This window comes from Lissotriton helveticus, chromosome 1_2, assembly GCF_964261635.1.
Source record: "Lissotriton helveticus chromosome 1_2, aLisHel1.1, whole genome shotgun sequence".
In the NCBI taxonomy this organism is placed as follows: Eukaryota; Metazoa; Chordata; class Amphibia; order Caudata; family Salamandridae; genus Lissotriton; species Lissotriton helveticus.
In genome coordinates, this window is record NC_136058.1 from 417759826 (window position 1) to 417781190 (window position 21365).

General features: G+C 48.1%; 1 protein-coding gene across 2 annotated transcripts in view; it reads right to left on the bottom strand.

Annotated features, from left to right (window-relative positions):
• Positions 1-21365, bottom strand: part of LOC144807245 (phospholipase A2 inhibitor and Ly6/PLAUR domain-containing protein-like) — a 104055-nt gene that overhangs the window by 14516 nt on the left and 68174 nt on the right. For both annotated transcript variants that reach the window (XM_078673099.1, XM_078673105.1), the window contains exon 4: positions 17450-17599. In XM_078673099.1, coding sequence (XP_078529225.1) covers positions 17450-17599 — 150 coding nt within the window. The remainder of the gene's footprint in view (positions 1-17449; positions 17600-21365) is intronic.

A 21365-nucleotide genomic window follows, 5' to 3' on the forward strand; every position in this document is an offset into this window, starting at 1 on the left:
GCTATAGGTACATGTCGTCCTGACACCGCAGACTTTAGTCTCCTCTTCTAGTGCAGAAGTCATAGCCCCCAGTTCTCCCCGGTAACACGTCATTGCCCGTTTGCGTGCACCACTAGGTTAAAGGTCCCAGCTGCTCAGGTAGCCCCCTCCATGTTTCCGCCCATTCATGACACTTCTGTGACGTTCTCATCACATGTCTACGTGCATGCCCTGTGCACGCCTTCTTTTCACGCCCATGTCTTCTTATCTTACGCTTGTCACTAGTTACGCCTACTGTATGTAATGTAATTGTGATATTTTACTATATATACCTTGTACTGTTGATGAAACGTTGCAGCTGCCTCTCTATTTTATTTCAGGCTGTCCCGATCCTGTCCCCTCCCTTTTGCCTGAATAAAGCCCGTTCGACTCAGATTCCTCGGATCCTGCCTCTTATTTATTGAGCTATCTGTTATTATTAATGTATTCAAAAATAGTACCGGTATTTAATTATTTATTTACCACAGTGGGGGGAAAATAGCATCTCCCATTTCACTCCTCCTTCTCTAGAAGAGCTGAGAAAGATAGCACTGAGCATAAAATTGGTCTCACCACAAGACCCAGTTACACCCAAGGTCATCAGTGCAGGACTAGGGACAATATTACCATACATCCAGCAGCTGTTAGAGTGCTCCTTCAGAAAAGGGAAGGTACCTGATATACGGGAAAAAAAAAGCCTTTGTCTGCCCGCTGAAAAAGAAGCCGACAGCTGACGGAAACATAATGGAAAATCTACGACCAGTCTCACTGCTCCCTTATTTCTCAAATATAGCTGAAAAAGTGGTCAATGTACAGTTAGTAGCACACATTAAGAAACATGACCTATTGCACCCAACACAGTCAGGATTTAGATCATCCTACTAAACAGAAACAGCACTGCTCTATGCTACAGAGTCAGTACGAAAATGAGAGGACGAAGGCCTGACAACTCTACTGGTTCTCTTAGACCTCAGCGCAGCTTTCGACACGGTGTCACATGAGATGCTAGTGCACCGACTCAGAAGGCGCAGCTTTCTGGTGTCACAATCCACATACACCTCAGAGCACATCAAGCTAGCACAGGGAGTGCCACAGGGTTCAATACTGAGCCCGACGTTGTTCAATCTATGGTTGCCCCCTTGTCCGAGATTGTGGAAAAACACAGTGTCACGATAGTGTCATACGCAAATGACACACAGCTTGTGGTCATCTTAACTCCAAATTCAGCACTAGCGGCCAATAGCTTTGCGGAATGCCTGAAAGATTTAGCCAGGTGGATGACAGATAACTGCCTGAGACTAAATGGCAGTAAGACGGAAATATTAATAGTCGGAAACACCCCCATCCATCTGATCATCGGCACGGTGGCCAGTAAGCTTAGGACAAGTCCCCACCCCGAAGACGGAGGTAGAAAACTTGGGGATATGGAGAGACCATAGATTATCCTTTGAGACCCAGATCAAGAGGGTTGCAGGCAGATGCTTCGGAATCCTCCAAATATTAAGGAAGACCCTAGATATTCTACCTCTGGCGGCAAGAAAAACCCTGACCCATGCGCTCGTCACATCTAGATTAGAATATGTAAACCTACTGTATCTTGGTGCCAACAAAAAAGGACTCCAAAGGCTACAAACTGTTCAGAACACATCGGCCTGTCAAATATTTAATCTGTCAAGGAAAGCACCCTTGAAGAATGCCCTAAAGACACTACATTGGCTATCCATCCAGAAATGTGTAACATTTAAGGCACTGTGCATTGGACACCGCATCTTACAGGGCAGATGTCCTTCGTACCTTAATGACCTCATGACTCCATATAAAGCAGAAAGGCAACTGAGATCCACTGGGACCCATCTGGTGAAAGTCCCAAGGCTCAAGAAGGCATGAATGGGGGCACGCTCCTTTGAGTACTTGGCAGCAAAAAGCTGGAACACACTACCTTTGACCCTCCGGGAGGAACCATCAGAGAAACTCTTCCGTAAATAATTGAAAACATGGCTGTTCACCCAATAGTAAGAAATAGTACATGAATCTGTAAGACACCACCTCCTGAAGATTGCAGAATATTTGATATAGCGCAGGGACACACATGGGGGTGTAACCAGGCGCTTCACAAATGCAAAACATAAATAATAAATAAAAGAGTACTGCCCATTCGCCCCACTTTCTGATGACTGCTGCCGGTGCCGCCCAATGACTTCACATAATGCTGATTGGAGTTGGCAGGACTAATGTCTCCACGGCCCATCACAGATGCCCTGTGCTGTCCTCAGATGTCCAGAATGCTGCACTAGGCCCCATAGCTCTAGCAGTGTCTACCAGAAGAGAGTCATTCAAGTGAATGTGAGGGCCTCATTTGGGGACACAATTCTTATCCTCACACTGGAGCTGCTCCAATATCAAAACAATGGTGTAACCTGGATTTTCCTGGACTTGTTGAAGTTAGGCCCACCCCCCCCACCCTTTACTTGGGCATCACTACAAAAGATCCTCCCTACTACCCCGGTCCTGGTCTACAGGTTTGCCTCCCAAGCTTCTAGAGACTGTTGAACCTTGGACACTATCACCAATGACTGGATGCCTTGCTCATTGTTGGTCTCCTTCATACCCCTGTCTTATGAGCCAACCCACTGGAGTATCGGGCCCTGAAATGATGTACCTGTATTTGTTGATGCTACTGCACTACGTGTTTTGGCCTGGTTGATTCACACTTTCCTGCAGTGGCAGCCTGTCAGTCAGCTACACTGTTTAACCCCACCTGGACTGGACAGTGATTGCTGTCTCTCACCTGTCTCACATCACGGTGCACCTGGGCCTTGCCTTCTTTACATTTATTACTCAAACTGGCTCCTGACCCAATGTCCTCATGTAAATCCTCTCACCAGCTACTCTTCAAGGGTGTAGTCAGGGAGGGAGGCAAGAAGTAGGCCTATGTATCGCCATCACCGGAAAGAACCCTAGACGCCATCCTCAAGAAAGTTAAATCCTTAGCGACCCAGCTGTCTTCCATGGGCCTGAAGATAGCCCATCATATGAAGACACCAAAACCACATAGAACAACATAAGCTCCTTTCAGGCCCCAGTGGACACAGTGGACTAGTGGCTAGACAACACAGAAGACCAATTTGGTCACCTGGAAGTGATGAGTACAACTTTCTTGAGCAGGACACCATGTGGATACATTTGGATTGTCGCTCCAGAGATTTCATGGACTCCACAGAACTGGCCCGTTTCCTGGACTGCCTAACCCTGTATGCCATGGACACCACAGCCCCATAACTCAACGAGAGGAAGGGGCTGCACATGGAGGGGAGCAGCAACCCTGCTGGAGAAGTCCACCTGACCAATCATAAAGGGGTTATTCTGAATATAACATGTTACGTAGAGGCTGATTAGGATAGTGGGGAGACCGCCAACAACAGGGTCTTGGTGGTAGTCTCCCCACCACCCTAAACAGCTTTTCCGCCTGCAAGGTTTTGTGGGCGGCAAGCCTTACACCCATGCATCCAATGGGCTCCTTGAGCCTGCCGGTGCTGGCGCGGGTCTCCCAATCCCTACAATAGTGCCAGTGAATACCAGGCACCGCCTTAGGGACTAGGATGGTCACTCCCCACCAGCCTTTTTTTGGCAGTTCAGCTGCCATGGAAAGGATGGAGGGATGGACATGGGGGGTCCATAGTAGGCCCCCTCCACCCTGGGCCCTTTTCTATGGGTGTGGGGGGCACTGTGGTGTCCCCCACCAGGTTCATGTACTAAGTGTATATAGGACAGGGATGTGTTACACATCCCTTTTTTCCATTGCGGTGGGTTTTGCAGCAGCCACACCCATCGCAATGGAAAACCTGTACAATGCAACCGCCGCAGGCACCATCGTATTATAGATTCATATGTGAGACACCCATCTCCTTTAGGGTGGGGCCGCCAGCCATCCTAATCAGGCCCATAGGTCAGTGGCAGACCTAACTCAGATAGATTTGAGGGAAAACTTGCGTTCATTAATGAAGCCCACAGCCAAAACCAACACTTATTCTCATGCTTCCCAGGGTATATGACCGTGGCAGACCAGAAGATGCCCTTCTCACTGGCTCCCTCGGGACCTGCTGTAACCCTCCCTTATTTTCTCTCCTCTCTCCCCCAAAGATGGGACACTGGCCATAATTATCTCTTGCACCTATGGCCATCATGAGTATCCCAAGCCCTCATATGTCTCCTGGAGTGGTATGAAAACAAAACAAACAGATACTGTAAAACTCCCTGAACAAACATTTACCACTCATACCCTTACCACCCTTTTCTTTCTTTGTCTGTTCCACAACCTCATTGGCTTAACCCCCCAGTGCCAAATCCCCCCATGTGCCTACCTCCAGCACATGATCTTAGATCATGTTGGGGTTTAGGCTGCCCCTCGCCTTGTTAAAAGGTCAGGCTACCAACCAGATTAAAAGATCCTTAAGTATTGCCCGGCGGTTTCGCCTCCTAGACCCACAAGATATTAACCAATGAAGAGGCAGGCGCTGGAGACTGGAAGGCAGGAAACAAGGGTTTTTATTCTCTCCGGAGGAGAACACATCAGTTCGGACAGCAAGTATCGTCACGAGGTGCTCTAACCGCATCTCTGAGGCCTGGCCTCTTATACACAGGTTTATTGCTTTATTACATACAACACATTCTTGGCAATGCTTTGATGTACGGAAAGACATTCTCGGAACCCCCGCTCCAAGCCCGTTCCCACACACATATACAGCAGAAGTCCCCACCCCGGTCACAACAGGTGATGATTATCGCGCAGCTGGACATTCCGCCGATTCACGGAATGTGGGGGGTTTGATCGGATCTCATAGGGTGGGGGCTTTGATCAACTCGAGGGTCCTTTAATGAGGGAAGCTTCCTACTGTACGGGGGGGGGGGCAATAAACAGCATCCGCAGAGCTTAGGTGGTGGCCTGGGAACGAGGAAGACAAACGGGCACACAGGAAAAGGGGGTTTGCATCAAAGGGCCTGGGACCATGAAAGGAATGAAGGGAAGTGTCGCGCTGGGAACAGGATGGGGTTCCGAGGCAGAGCCGCGCTGAAGAGGGGTTTATGACCCAAGACATGTGAGAGCGGAGGGGGGTTGTCAGCGCGCGGGGGGTTGCCTGCGAGGTCGGGAGAGAGAGAGAGAGACGCTGGCTATCGGCGAGGGGCAGGGAGGCCATGGTGCACAAAATGGCTGCCGCTTACGCGCACGAATGGGCCCAAGGAGAGCAAGATGGTGCCGATAATGTTGACATTTTCAGTCTAACCTTTAACAGTCCTCCCTTTTCAACATATCTAGCCAACTTGCCTACTCAATGTCAATCTTCATCAAATTCCCAACCTCGGCATCATATAATGCTCCCATGCGTTCGTTTCCAAAGTCCACGGCCTTAGGGCAAATACAGTTTGCACATAATGAACACAGGGGTGGCAGACATTGAATTCCTAAGCATAGGCCACATATTACTACTACAGGAATTAGGATAATGGTGAACAGTCTCCAGCCCCAGTTCTTAACGGTGTTCCAGAACCAACCACCAAGCGACCATTCTTCCTGATCCTGGTGGACTTCTGAAGAGAGTCTGTGAAGATGTTCGATGGCTTTGTACACTGAGGGCGAGTTGTCCGGTATGTATGTACAGCAGCTGGACCCAATAATGCGGCATGCTCCACCACGGTCCGCAAGAACCACATCTAGGACAAGGCGGTTCTGTAGGGCCACCAAGCGGACCGCTTGGAGTTCGGCGGTGTTGTTGGCAAAGATACCAGCTGTGATGTTCATTGTTGTCTCAACTGCCTGAGTCAAATGTCGGATGGCCCGGCTGTTTGCCATCGGGCCCCAAAGAGGAACAAGTCCCTTCATAGCATCGAGGAACTGCGCTCCTGTTGAGTCGGCTTGCTCAATGTCCTTGGCTCGTTTTTGCCTATGATGATTCGCTGGGGCCACATAAGTCGGAGGAAGGACGAAGGAGATGAAACAAGTGCCCCCCCAGCCTTTGGGGAGCCAGGTGTAGGCCTTTGTGCCGCAGACGAAATACATGTTTGGGGATGACACAAAGGAAGGTGGATCCGTGGTGTCCAAAGTTCTGGTAAACCGGCAAGCACTGCGGCCCACCAGCTGTGTCCCATGTCCTTCTATGCACATGTGGCCTGTGACGTTGATGACTGATAGGGCCACAGTCAGAGTGGCAGCCGTTCGTTTCCGCAGGTAGGAGAAGGTGGGTCTGGTTGGATTGTTGAACACCTGCATTTCAATTCGTTCTTTAGCAGGGATGTCCATGTGGATGGAGTCGTTGGAGGTCTGTGGGCAGAAGTGTGTCTTTGTTTTGTTTCGCCGGACCCCGTGGGAGAAATGCGTTATGGTTTTGCTGGAGGTGGCATTGTCCTTATAGCTTTCTTGCAGGAGGATCAGCCAAGCAAGGCAGGAGCCATGAACCGAGAAGGGTGAGGGGATGAATGGTATCGAGTGTCCAGTGGCGTGGGGTAGCAACCCACAGATCCAACAGTTGGTGGCATTGGTGGCAAGATTGTGCTGGTGGAGGAGCTGTACGAAAGAGTTATTCCAAAACTCCTTTCGCCTCTCTCTGAGTTGAGGAGAGAGCGAAATCAGATAATGTTCCTTCATGGTGGCAGGCTGAGCAGTGGTCAGGAATGTTTCGTGGGCAGGTGCATTTTCTTCCACAATCCAGAGTGTGGTCATGAGGAGAAAGCAAAAAAGGATTGCGATGAAGAGTGCAATTGTCTTTGAGCTGTGAAGTCTGTCTGTTCTTGGGTTTCTGTAGTGGGTATTTCCTGTTGTCTCCATCATCTTCTTATTTGGCGCTTCCATCATCTTCTTATCTGGCGCTTCCATCATCTTCATCTTCAAGGTGCTCGGTAGTGGGCAGAACCACAGACTTAGTTTAGCTTCTCTCCAGGCAACCCTTGATTGCTTTGGGTCACCGTTTTGAGATTCAACTTAGTTTGTGGTCTACTTAGCCGAAGCTCCCTCCTTTCGACGCAGGAAATACCCTTCTCTGGATGGCACAGTGGGATCAGAGAATTTTGAAAGTTCAAGTGCTTCGGTATCAGGATAGCAGGTTAGTGACGGTCGGTCCTTGTTCAGGAGCTCTTCTTGGTCGTCGATGTTTTCTGTCGTGGCCAGGGTCGGGGAGACCTTCTTACAGTGGTGTGCGTGCAGCCAATGCCTTTTCCCCTCCACACGAAGAGCCGTCCGGGTGGTGATCAACACTTGCCAGGGGCCCGTCCACCGGGGTTCCAAACTCTTCGTCCGCTGAAAGTTTCGGATCAGCACGAAATCCCCAGGTTGGATGGCGTGACCCGGACCCCTGGAAGCATCGGGGATGGCCTGCTGCACCTGCTGATGAATGACAGACAGAGTTTCAGTCAATTTATACAGATAATCAGACATTAGGACGTCCGAACCTCATGAATGGAAGTTGGCTTCGGTGCAGACCAGATACTCATGGGTCGGCCGAAAACAACTTCATAAGGGGTTAAGTGATGTCTGGTGCGGGTGGAACGCATCGATAGCAATGCTAGTGGGAGGGCGTCTGGCCATTTCAGACCCGTGGTAGCTACTATCTTGGCCAGTTTAAGCTTTAGTGTGGCATTGTGTCGCTCAACAAGTCCAGCGGACTGGGGGTGAAAGACTGCGTGAAATTTCTGCTTGATGCCCAACCCCTTTAAGATGAACTGGATGACTTCGGCTATGAAGTGGGGGCCATTATCGCTCCATAAAATACGACAAAGGCCGTAACGGGGGAAAAACTCCTTTAACAGTACTTTTGCGGTGGCCATAGCAGTGTTGTCACTGGTTGGGTATGCTTCCACCCATTTGCTAAAGGCGCACACCACGACAAGTACATATTTCAGGCCTTGGCACATATCTAGCTGGATGTAGTCCATTTGCAGGACCTCAAATGGGTGGTTTGGGACCCCAAATCCTCCCCGGGGCACTACAGTTCCTTTCCCGGGGTTGTGTTGCAGGCATATCAAGCATTGTTGGACCAGACGTTTGGCGGAATCTGTGATTTTATCATTGTGCCAAACTCTGGAGACAAGTTCAATCATGGGGGCTGATCCTATGTGGGCAGGGGAGTGTGCCATAGCCAGTATGGGAATCAGGTATGAATCAGGTAGCAACCATTTGTTTGTGTCTTTTGTCCGCCAGCAGCCTTCATCGTCTTTTAATCCCACCCGTGTCCATTCAGTCAACTCGTGTTGTGTGCTAGCCGTTTGAATGTCTCTAATAGTGTCTCTAGCGTCAGTCCATTTTTCTGCTTGTGACCTGGTCACGTACATATGTGTTGTCGTCCTATTTTCAGCTGTCGTTCGGGCAGTGATGTCGGCTAGCGCATTTCCCTGCCCAATGATGTCTGTCACCTTTTTGTGTGCCTGGCATTTGACGACTGCAAGCTTGTTGGGGAGAAGGACGGCCTCGATCAAGGCGGAGACTAGATCCCCGTGCAAAATGGGGGTGCCGTGTGAGGTCAAGAATCCCCTTTCCCTCCAAAGGAGCCCAAAATGGTGAACCACCCCAAAGGCATACTGGCTGTCGGTGTAAATGTTCTCTGTAGTTCCTGTTGCCAGGATGCAGGCTCGGGTCAGGGCAATCAGTTCTGCTGCCTGGGCAGATCGTTGCGTGATACGGGCTGTCTCAACTACAGTTCGGGCCGTGGTGACTGCATAGGCAGCGGAAGTGGTGCCATCGGGGAGTTTGATGCAAGAACCGTCCACCCACAGCTCTCCGTCAGGGTCAGGGAAAGCCGTGTCTCTGAGGTCAACCCTACTTCTAGTCTGTTCGTCCGTAAGAGTCACACAGTCATGTACAGGGTGCACGTTGGGATCGTTCTCTGGCAAGGGTAACAGAGTTGCCGGGTTCAGTGTGGTGCATCTTTTCAGGGCGATATGGGGTACAAGCAAAGTCAGTTCGTATCCAGTCAGTCGTGCACTCGTCAGGTGTTGCGTCTTGGTTTGGTTCAGGAGGGTGTCGACTGCATGGGGTACCAGTACCGTGAGGGAATTCGAGAGCACGATCCCCTCACTCTGTCGGATAGAGATCGCAGCAGCAGCTACGGCTCGAAGGCAGGCAGGCAAGGCTCTGGCTACAGGGTCGAGAGTGGCAGAGAAGTAAGCGCACGGTCGTTGCTTAGGGCCAATGGCCTGGGTCAGGACAGATAAAGCGCACCCCTCCCTTTCGTGAGTGTAAAGGGAGAAGGGCTTTTTGTAATCAGGGGTACCTAGGACGGGGGCCGAACAAAGGGCATCTCGGAGTTCCGTGAAGGAGGTTTGACACTCAGGGGTCCAAGGGAGTGGGAAAGGGACGTCTTTACCTAACAGAGAAAGCAGCGGTTTCACAACGAGGCTAAAGTTTGGTAACCACTGTCGGCAGAAGGAGGTGAGGCCTAATAGGGAGCGGACCTGCTTCTGGGTCTTAGGGACAGGAGTATCTAGAATGGTTTGGATTCGATCAGGAGTGAGTTTTCTTCCTTCTTTGGACAAAAGGTGGCCTAGGTAAGTGACCTGGGGTTGGCAGAATTGCAACTTCTTCTTGGAGACCTTGTGGCCATTTTCCGCAAGGAAGTGCAGGAGTTGAATGGTGGCTGTGACTGCTAATGGAGTGGTGTCGGCTGCTAAGAGGATGTCATCGACATATTGCACTAACACCACTCCGTCGGGTAACTGGACTTGATCCAGTTGTCTCTTGAGGGCCTGGCTGTAGATGCTAGGGCTTTCTGTGTAGCCCTGGGGTGCTCGGCAGAACCTATATGAGCGGTTTTTTAGGGTGAAGCCGAAGAGGTATCGGCTGTCTGGGTGGATGGGGATGGAAAATAATGCGTTTTTGAGGTCAATGACAGTGAAGGTGGTGGCAGTAGAAGGAATCAAAGTCAGGATGGTGGTGATGTCCGAGACCACAGGGTACTGGGGTACCACCACTTTGTTGATCTCTCGAAGGTCGATGATAAAACGGTATGCTTTCTCATCTCCCTCTCCCTGTTTCTTGATGATGGGCAAGATAGGGCTGTTGCAAACGTTGATAACTACTTCCTCTACCACTGCTGCGTCGACTAGCGACTGAATAATCTTTACCAATGCCTTCTCGCCCTCGGGCGATATCCGATATTGTGGAAGTTTTGGGAGAGTTGCGTCTGGTCGGACAGTAATGTGCACTGGGTCGATCAACATGCGCCCTACGTCCGAATCCGCCTTGGCCCATAGATATGGAGGCAGAGTGTCAAGCAGGGATGTGTCAGCGTCGGTGATGAAAAACATGCGTCGGGGAGGGCAATGTCTAAGCAGGACAGGGTTGTCGTAAAGGAAAACTCGAACTCCGTCTTGGGAACATCTGATCGTCGCTCGGAAGTGTTTCAATAGGTCAAGTCCCATAATGGCGTCAGGGCTATTGGAGGAAAGCAAAAACGTGGTGTCAGTGGTGTTGTTTTCTACGTCAAAGAGGATCGGGGCGGACAAAGGGTTAGTGGAGGGCGTTCCATCGAAACCTGTCGATGTTATAAGTGAGCCAGACAAGGGTGCCCCCGGAATCAGTCGTTTAGATAACGCACTACGTGTTGCGCCAGTGTCTACCAGAAATGGAGACTTGGTACCCAGGACCTTAGCAGTGACGTAAGGGCCTTGCTGGTCAACATAGAGCTCGACTGGATCCCTCCCTTGCCCTTGGCAGTCCTATGCAAAGTTGTGGGTGTCATCATAGTCAGATTGCTGGTATTGGTTCTGTCTGGGTCGATCAAATGTATTTGGTCTGCCTGATCTGTCGTTAGTCGTGTCATTTGGGGGCCCTCGCTGTTGTCCCTTATTTCTCGGCCCATTCGCTATGTCCTTGGGGTCTTTGTTTCTGATTATGTCCAGAAGAACTGGGCACTGGGATTTCCAATGGCCAGTTCCTTTACAGAAAGCGCACTGGTCCTCTCTAAGGTCTCTACGTCCACTATGGGGAGTCGAAGTACGGTCCTGGGACTTAGGGGCGTTCGTCTGATAGTTTCCCCGGTATTGGTCTCGTCCTATAGTCACCCCTTGCAGTTAGGCCATCATCACCCTCTCTTTCAAGTCCTTCTTCTTTCTCTCTGTTGCCCTATCGTTTTCATTTTTCTGATGTTCATAATATTGGGCCATCTGGAGGATAGCCGTAGGTTTGGAGGCTGCCCAACTACTCTCGCTAGCCTGCAGTTTCTGGGAGACCTCCGATGACAGACCCTTAACATAATTCTGGACAAACAGATGGTGTCCGGTTGCAGTGGTCATGTCCTGGCCGCTGTAATCGGAGAACACCGTTTCGAACCGGGAGAAGTATTCCGATACATCCTCCTGGGGTTTCTGGCGACAGGCCGTTACTATCGACCAGTCCACTTTCTTTTCTGGAATCAGGGTTTTTAATTTCTGTACGATTTTATCTGGAAGGTCTAAAATGGATTTCAAAGGCTTTTGTCCCGGTCCTCGTTGTTTATCAATTTCCTCGAGTTGTGTCCAGGTATGTCCGAGCAGCTCATGGTGGTCGACTTTCCGGATTTGCTTCCACACATCAGCTGGTAGACATAACCCAAAAAACAAGTCGATGTCAGCCAGGGTCATAATCGTTGAACCTAGGGCTGTACCCAATTCAGTATAGAAGGCAGTGGGGTTTTTACGTAGGTCAGGCAGAGATTTCCGGAATGTCAGAATCTCTTGCCGGTCCCATGGCTGGTAGACCCAGTTGTACACTACCCTTCCTTTTGCATCTTGGTGGTTTGCATCATCGTGAGTCCCTGCACCTCGTGGAGGAACCCAGTAAGGGGCAGCCTCTCGTATTGGCATCATGGCGCTAGGTTGCTCAGTTTGTGGTTCGGGCGCCACGGATGTCGTGCGTTTAGTTCCCGATTCTCGTTCAGTGAGGTGGCGGAAAACCTCAAGTGTACGCGTAAGGAGGTCCGTCACATCACACTCGCCCTCATCCCCGATATCGACCTTCCGGTACAGAGTCGTTAGGCTCTCGGGACCTTGGTCTCGATATCGGTCCTCGTATGCGTTCAAGACATGGTAACACAGTCGTACAGTAAAGTGTCGTCTGTGACTCCCTGTACATGATTTAAACATATCCGTGATGTACTCTTCACCTTCCTTCCTTTCTACCAGTGTTCTTACTATCTTGTCAATCCCTGTTCGCTCATCTTTGCTTAGTCTGTTTATTCTTGCGGAACCGGCCCCTCGGGTCTCAGGGTCGCCTAACGTTGTCGTTTGCGGAGTATTTGGTACAAGGGGTTCGGCCGGCACAGATACCATGGGGGCCGAAGCTGTGGCACTACCCTCATTTGCACCTGGGGGTGGTGGGTGTTGTGCTAAGGGTTGGGAAGGGGCATATGGAGGGGGCATGTAGATGGTCGGAGGGCCTAACAGCAGATCATCGCTCGCTCGTTTTTGTCTCGAGGATAAATCAGGGTAGAGCATGGGGGGCGTTCTAACCGGGCACTGGCTTGATGTTTCCATTTCTAGTTTCTGTTTGGCTTTCTCTCTTTCCTTTATCTCTCCTTCTAGTTTCTGAGCAGCTAGGTGGGCTGCTTTTCGCAGCTCTTTTTCCAACCTACTCTCAATTTTCCTTTTATGTTGTTCAGTTTCTTTGCGCCACATGCCGAAACTATCAAGCATAGCGGGCGTTGTCTTATTTTTACCTAGGGCTGTTTCTAGCGCGTTTATTTTGTCATCATCGAAGGATCCTATCAGTGGCCACTGACTTTCTCCATTCTTTTTCGTGTATTTATGCCACAGTTTGTTATAGGCTATAGCGATCAATCCATGCTTCATGAACATGTCCTTATTAGGGGTGCCTTCCGTTGGAGCCGGATGGTTCATCTCTAATAAGCGGTCCGGGCTAAACAGGCTACCGATCAGTGGGGAGAAGACAGACATGACGGCTCGCAACGAGGGACAAAAAGTCAGCACTGCCTATCTTATCACTGTGTGCAAAGACTGGACAGAATATTTCTATTCTACGTTGTTTGCAGGCAGTGAATACCTCATGAACCAATATAAAATAAAAAAACAATTCAGTGGGGAGAATAAGTAGGCTCGCAAAGGTCTGCGTTACCTACCCTTTCACTATCTGTAAAAAGGGGGGGGAGAGGGGCTCTTTCCTGTTTGCAGACAGAGAATCTCCAGAAAAACACTCTGTGAACAATAGTTCAGTTTCAAGTAATTAATCAGTGGGGGAGAAAGATAGACACGACAGTTGTATTACCTATCCTCCACCGTTTGCAAAGGGAGAGCCTGTTGTTCCTCCGTTTGCAGACAGAGGATCTCCAAATAAATTAACAAAGAGTAATACTAGTATTTTCTAGACAATTCAAATAACCATTTCGTAATTCGTCGTGTTTACACAACCTTACCCGGACCGCATGGACAGTTTCTTGTCTTCCGAATCCAGCGCCCGATCGTCCTCTTTTCCTCGTATTCCTCGCGGCACTCCTGATGGTTCCCAGTCAGGACCGTAGATCACTCGAGAGAGGTCTGTTCGGAACCAGTGAAGTTCGGATGATCGGCTGTCAGACGAGGGTCTATCGGACAGGCGCGCTCCCGATCGTTGCAGTCGTTCACTCTGTCATCAGGACCTCTCCCACTGGATCCACGAGTCACTGATGGGCCCCACGTTGGGCGCCAATTGTTAAAAGGTCAGGCTACCAACCAGATTAAAAGATCCTTAAGTATTGCCCGGCGGTTTTGCCTCCTAGACCCACAAGATATTAACCAATGAAGAGGCAGGCGCTGGAGACTGGAAGGCAGGAAACAAGGGTTTTTATTCTCTCCGGAGGAGAACACATCAGTTCGGACAGCAAGTATCGTCACGAGGTGCTCTAACCGCATCTCTGAGGCCTGGCCTCTTATACACAGGTTTATTGCTTTATTACATACAACACATTCTTGGCAATGCTTTGATGTACGGAAAGACATTCTCGGAACCCCCGCTCCAAGCCCGTTCCCACACACATATACAGCAGAAGTCCCCACCCCGGTCACAACAGGTGATGATTATCGCGCAGCTGGACATTCCGCCGATTCACGGAATGTGGGGGGTTTGATCGGATCTCATAGGGTGGGGGCTTTGATCAACTCGAGGGTCCTTTAATGAGGGAAGCTTCCTACTGTACGGGGGGGGGCAATAAACAGCATCCGCAGAGCTTAGGTGGTGGCCTGGGAACGAGGAAGACAAACGGGCACACAGGAAAAGGGGGTTTGCATCAAAGGGCCTGGGACCATGAAAGGAATGAAGGGAAGTGTCGCGCTGGGAACAGGATGGGGTTCCGAGGCAGAGCCGCGCTGAAGAGGGGTTTATGACCCAAGACATGTGAGAGCGGAGGGGGGTTGTCAGCGCGCGGGGGGTTGCCTGCGAGGTCGGGAGAGAGAGAGAGAGACGCTGGCTATCGGCGAGGGGCAGGGAGGCCATGGTGCACAAAATGGCTGCCGCTTAAGCGCACAAATGGGCCCAAGGAGAGCAAGATGGTGCCGATAATGTTGACATTTTCAGTCTAACCTTTAACAGCCTGCCCCTCTCCTTTGGACCCACAGCACTTCATAAAAACTGTGCTCTCCCTCCTTTCTCCAAATGTCCTGGTCCTGCAAACTACCTCCCCCACCTTCTACTCATTGGTACTGTGACACCACTGCAGTAGCCTCCTACCAAAATACACATGCCTTCTTTCTTCCTGCTGTATACTTCATTGGTTTAATTTGTTAATTGCCACTACCATAGCCCACCACCCCTTACTTTACTCACACGCAAAGGTAATGTGCTGAACTCTCGTGTTGAATAGAAGGAGAGCGTATCTTCCCTGACCTCTAAGCACACTGACATTAGCCCTTTTCCAAGAGACACATCTTTCAGCAAGGGAGCCATAGAAACCCAAGCAGGACTGAGTGGTACAAGTCCTCTAAAACTGCTGAACCTCAAACAGTCATGACCCTACCGTACTCAGTGACACCATGCTTAAGTCCAAACTACGTGGGGTGGCCATTCACGTTTGCAAATGCCTTCCCTGTAATGTTCTACATAACTGGTGAGATGATGAGGGACAAGCTCTGGACAGGCACTATGGTGTTCAGCGTGGGTTTGCCTGTTCTCCTAACAGTGACAAATCCGCCTTTCTTTCACACCGCAACTACCCCATCAATGAATTCTGAAAATTCCATATCATATTGGGAGATGATTGTAAACTAGCGCTGGACGCTGTTCTGGATGGCAAGGGCCATATCTATAATAAAAAGTCTTGAATGGCCCTACTGACAACACCTCTTTAGACTTGAGAAGGATTGGTACCTGTCCAATTCCTGGCCTTAAGAACACAAACAATGCCATTCCCATGGCACATACTGTGAATGGTTTGCAAATGCTCCTTGATTCGTTTATGGTCTGTATGGAAAGCTTCAATTTAAAGGTGATCCTTAAGAAAACATTCACAATGACGTATGGTGAAGGAGTTTTCAAACACAACAGTTTTCCATTAAAGGCTACAGACATCCACAATGAATACCTTTTGTAAACTAAGGATTGTATTTGAAGGCTCTGGAAATTGGAAACCCCAAATAATGCTCAAGAGCCAGCAGCCTAAAATTCGTCTGTTCTATTTTCAGATTTGCCTCTAAATCAGCGGTCAAGTCCAATAGTTTTAAGATTGCTCAGTGTACCTGGTTTATCTGCCACAAAGAACTGGGACTACCTTATAATGAGGATACCATCAGATGACAACCAATGGATATATGCTAATCTAACTGGGACAAATGTGAAACCACTCTGAACAGATCTCTCATTTCTTATTTGTCTTTCTCTTGATAATACTTTTAAAATACCCTGACTGGATTTTATTAGAACTTTTCATTTTCTCCTAGTCTTAAGTGTTTACTCTGAAGAAGGCACCATTAGCATCATTCTGTCAAAAGAAGAGCTGAAATGAAAATTAGGAGGGATCACACTGGCTGCAGGGAAGGGTGTGAAATGTAAACAGTCTCAGCCCATGCTATAACTTTACCTGGAGGAGGTACTCAGTTGTATTTGTTCATCAATTTATGTTCACCAGTTTTCTGTATATTGTGTGATTGCGCCCACTTGAATGGGACACTGATTTAAGGAGTCTATCCTTGACATGGAACCTCATTACAAAGCACTTTTGGGCTGATTCGCAAGCCTCTTGCGCCGCCCATATGCACTTTTCCCATGTAAAAAATGACACAAAAGTGACGCAAGGGGCATGTATATAAGCCCCATTGAATTTTGTCGTCCTCTATACGTTCTACAGATACGGAAGACATAGTTTTAAAAACAAAAAGATCTCAATTTTACCCAATGCAGACCGGCCCTTAGTTATCTCACTGTGCCTATCTGTACATCTGAATTGAGTTTTAAAAATAATGTTGTGAGAGGAAATGTCCTCTCCTATCAGTTTCTTCATCACATGAATTGGTTGTATGTTCTCCTATTCTTTTAAGATTTATGCATGTAATGTTTTGGTTGCAATAACTGTATGTGCTATATTTTTATGGTTTCATGTGTAAACTGAATAAAGATTGATTGATTGATTGATTGATTGATTTGAAATGAGCGTACAAGGCTGCTCTGCTCAATCAAACCAGAGACATTTTCATATACATAAATGCACATAGTGCTTATGTGCTTTGTCACTCTATTTCATGATGTGGATTTTACGCATTAAGACTGTTCTAATAAGCACCTTTCTGGCATTAGCTTACTTCACTTGAGATCTGCCGAACACACACATAGGAGGAGCAACACTGACTGCTGTGAGGTGTGTGTGTAATTATAAGAAAGGGGTAGCCATATCCCATAAACACTTTAGCAGCTGAGTGCATTGTCTTTAACAGGCTGAAAAGGAGCCTGGTGACCTGGTTGTGGTACAGAGCAGCAGCAGCTATCTGGATACTGAGATACACACATTCCAAAGGGTCAGATGTATCAAACTGTGATGCAGCGCAACTCAGAAAGACAACTTAAAAAAGTTTTGCTGCATACCTGCTCTCTGTCAGTGCAGCCCAGAGCCAGAGTATTTACCATTGCTTCATGATGCAAGGGTGCCTGCATTGGAGGCAGTATTGTTTTTGTGAATGAGGGGACACCTTTAGAGGTGTTATCCTCTTTGTAAGAGAGCTTCAGAATGCAGCACATGTGGAAAGAGGAAGTTATAGAGATATTTATTCTTGTTGTGCCTCCAACATTGTCTAGGTTTATGCTACACAAATACCACATCATCAGGTTCAAAGCGACATGATTTCTGCTTAGTATTTTGTGGGAACGAGCACGCTGAAGACATTCAGTTGGACTAGTGTGAGCAGCATTTAGTTTGAAAGAAAGGATTAGAAATCTAGAAGATTGTTGCAGTGGGAGAAATAACTCAAAATTACAAAAATTGGTTTAACTCACCAGGTATGGAGGCTGTGCCGTGGAAGCTGGCGCAGGTGGTATGCTCCCCGGTGCACTGAACATCTCCAGCCACTGTGCAGGCGTCCAAGGCCTGGTCAGTGTAGCAATCTTTACATTGATATCCATTGGGGGTCTCGTCTACTGCAGGAACTGAAATAACACAAGACAGGCATTGAGAAATCTAATTATGTTCAGAAAAGGGGTGCAAAATGGAGGCCAAATACTCCAAACCTAACAACACCAGCATTAAATCCCACACTTTGTCTGAAAATAGAACAAATGTTATGTTCAACTTATGAGGCACAGATTTTTCACTTAATTTTTGCCCAGAATGACAATTGGGTTTCATTGACTGCTGTAGAATAGTGTGTGTTTTTGGTAACACACTAGACCTGTGCATTGTGTCACTCAATTTCACGACTCCAGCACCCTCGCAGCGTAGAGTTTCATGACTCTCTGGTGGCACAGGCCTCTCAATCATTTCTATGAGGCGTGGCTTGGCATGGCCTCATAGATTAGAGAAGGGTAGCTCAAAGGGCTGCCTTGCCTTTCTTTACAACAAGGAGGCGTTCCATGGGTGTTGCTACGGGTGTTCCCGATCAACACCCATGGAATTTGACCCTGTCCCTGATTTATCAAATCACGTTAACCTGGGGCATCACCATAAATGCCTCCCAAGAGCAGTGTAATGAGGAGAAAGGCTCATATTTCTCCTTGCTTCTTCCCCTTTGCAGATGTGCTGTATCTGCTGCACTCATAGAATGAGTAAAACACCACTAGTGATTCTTGCTGTGCAGGAAGGTGCCTTTTCCTGCATAAAAAACACTTTTACCAACAACACAGACACGCTTTTACCATGGTGCAAGGGTGCCTGCATTGGCGCTCGATTGTTAATTGTGTCCCGACGCTAGTTGAAAGGAGAGGAATGCGCTATATTGTGTAAATACGGTGGATTCCTTCCCTTTCAAATTGGTGTAGGGCAGAGCAGCAGAATTCCTTCAGCCACTGTCCTATTACAATTCTTTGTGAATTAGGCCCCGTGTTCTTCATGTCTGGCAGAATTCAGGCAACTATACACCTGCATATCAGCCATACTCCAGAGTGCAATGTACCCTTGGGTTTTGAGTAAAAAATATCTCTGCCGATGTGTTGAGGTTTTTTTTTTTGTGTTCAAAGATTTTTATTAGGAGCTGTAAAGAGAGACATCATTACAAGAAGTAGTCGATTGCAATACTAGTGTTGAGTGTTTTTTTAACTCACCCAATTGCACATACAAAGTGCTACAACAGACATACATATTTTAGGGCATGGACAAAGTAGGCTCATGACCACAACAAGCAGACAATTTTCAGCCACCAGTATGGTGTACTGATTTCACCTTCAAATATTCACGATTCAATTAAGAAACATGTTGTTTGTTTTTCAATGTCCACTCCTTTGCTGACATTTTGAAACTATGAGCAGATGTAGAGCTAACTGGCACATGTAGACTTGCCTTCCCTTAGAGAGAAAGATGTTGTGTGGAGAAGGGACACAGCAGCTTGCCACTTCCTCTTCTTGTCTAGCCTCTCTTTCAAGGCAACAGCTAAATGCCTCAGCGACTCCACTGGCAGCTGCTCAAATACATTCAGACACTAGTGGGGGTGGTAGCCAGGCAATGGCTGAATGGCAAATTTCAAGAGGTACTTGAAGGTGCTATGCTTTGGTGTCCTGATACAGACTTAAACACATGTTAAGTGAGGGTCATTTACTCAAAAGTTGACATCAGTTGGTGAATAGGCCCATTGGAAGGCCCAGGCAGAGTCGTTGGAGAGCACAGAGAGGATCAGAGGCAGAGGGCAGGATTCCTGAAGTCCCTTGTGAGAGAAATAACAGATGACGAACCTGACAGGTCAACTAAGGCTGGAGCTGCTTTATGAGGAAGGGATGCAACCTGTGGTGTGGCCCAGTGTAAGGGGAACCTCCGCGACATAGGAATAGAGGTCTGTTGGGCCGGCGAGTCACATGGGATGCAGGCCAGCAACATGGGTGTGTAGTAGGCCTCCAAGCTCCAAAGACTGCAAATGGTGCATGACTGATGGGCCAACACCCAGGGACACCATTCTCAATACAGAAGCAGCGCCTACTACTAAAATTCCTAATGTGGCAGAGCATGCCCCTGTCAAAATAGACCATGGATGACATGAACTATTGAATGCCAAGAGAGGAGAATTTGAGCAATGGTGAAAAGCTCAGTACACACTAGTGACAGACTTGGAGACAGGGAATGGAAAAGGATCCCCAGTATGGTGATAGAGTAGAGCATCAGAGCTGATCGTTAACTAGATCCTTATATTCCAAGGTACAACTGAACTACGATATGGGGCAGCACCCTGGAGAATCAACTAGATGAGGGGCAAGTCCTGGGCCAGGAGCGCTCGACAAGGCCTGAGGGCCAAAGAAAGGGGACTTGGCCTCATTATGGTCTGGCTGGACTACTCTGGAATGGGCTACATATGGAAACACTTTTTTAAACAAATCTTGAACTTCTTGGCCATGATTTTCGGGTCATCGACTCGTCCCATTCAGAGCACTGGCCTGGCGTGAATGATCACACAACGTGATGAAAAGCAGCACACTGTCAATACTGCAGGAGCTCAGGAATCAGCAGTGAGAGCCACAATGAGTAGAGAGGACCCGCACAGTTACTTATATAGCAGGAGATTTATTGAGCATCAGGTCCGACTGCAGGCATAATTTTTATAAATGGCCGAAGTGTTTCCCAAACCCTCTGTAGAGTCACACCCACAGACACCAGTTGAACATCTCATCTGTCCTGGGGGAGCTTGAGAACATGTCTTCTCATGGGACAGCTTCCCTTCACCCGGGCTATCTAGCTCCCTGATCCGGCAGTACTACACCTAGAATAAGGTAACCAACTTGTCAATTAGACTTTCATTACTTGTCCGTGTGACTTTCGCTAGGACGTCTAAAGACACTGCATTAACAAAGGTTATATCAAATCTTTGCTGAGCACTTCTAATATCTACTATCTGTATATAACAATATGATTTTAGTCCATATCTCAATAGTTGCCCAGGGTTATCCGATCAACAAATAATATCCAAATTCAATCAAACGATGTAAAGTTGCTCCAATTGAAACACAAGGGTATGTGGATCGTTACTGCATCATTCAAGTTTATTTATTTTCTTCTTCCATCTTTCGTGAATAACAGCCAACACGTGTTTCGTCTGACATTCCTATCATGCCATTAGACTTCTTCAGGGCAAAGTTCACTGTCTCTCTGTTGCTATAATATCCTTACTATACCCAGGAGTCGAAATCTCATTAAAGGTAAAGTATTCACAAATCCTCGTGTATTCCAACTGTTTTCTTCGTTATACTTGTTTACTGCATAATATCCCGGCAGACACGGGTACGTGTCAGTACGTCCTTTGACGTTCGGTGTGAGCGTGTTCGTTCACTCCGGACCTTGGATCGGCAACTGGCCAGTTGCCGATCCGAGGTCCGGAGTGAACGAACACGCAAGATGGAGTAACAGTGCGCTTTGCAAGTATACTTACCTTACCTACCTTACCATACAGTCCTATATAGCACAATACATTGGTGTACATATTTTGGATTTCCTTCATTCTGTTTGTGTTTTATGACCAGATGTACGTTTTTGTAAGATTCATAACCCATCTGCCTACCCATGTTATCCTTGGTTTCTTCTTACTATCATGGTAAGGGTACCCAGATAAAATCAATGACTCAAGACACTTGGCTTGAAGAGTGAGGCCCCCGGGCATCAGGATCCCACCTCCGTTATAGTTGCACAATTGTCACAGTTGCCTATAGGTAAGCCCAAGTGAGGGACAGGATAGCTTTCTTTTGACTTACCCATAGGTATCCAGTGGGTATCAAGTCTTTA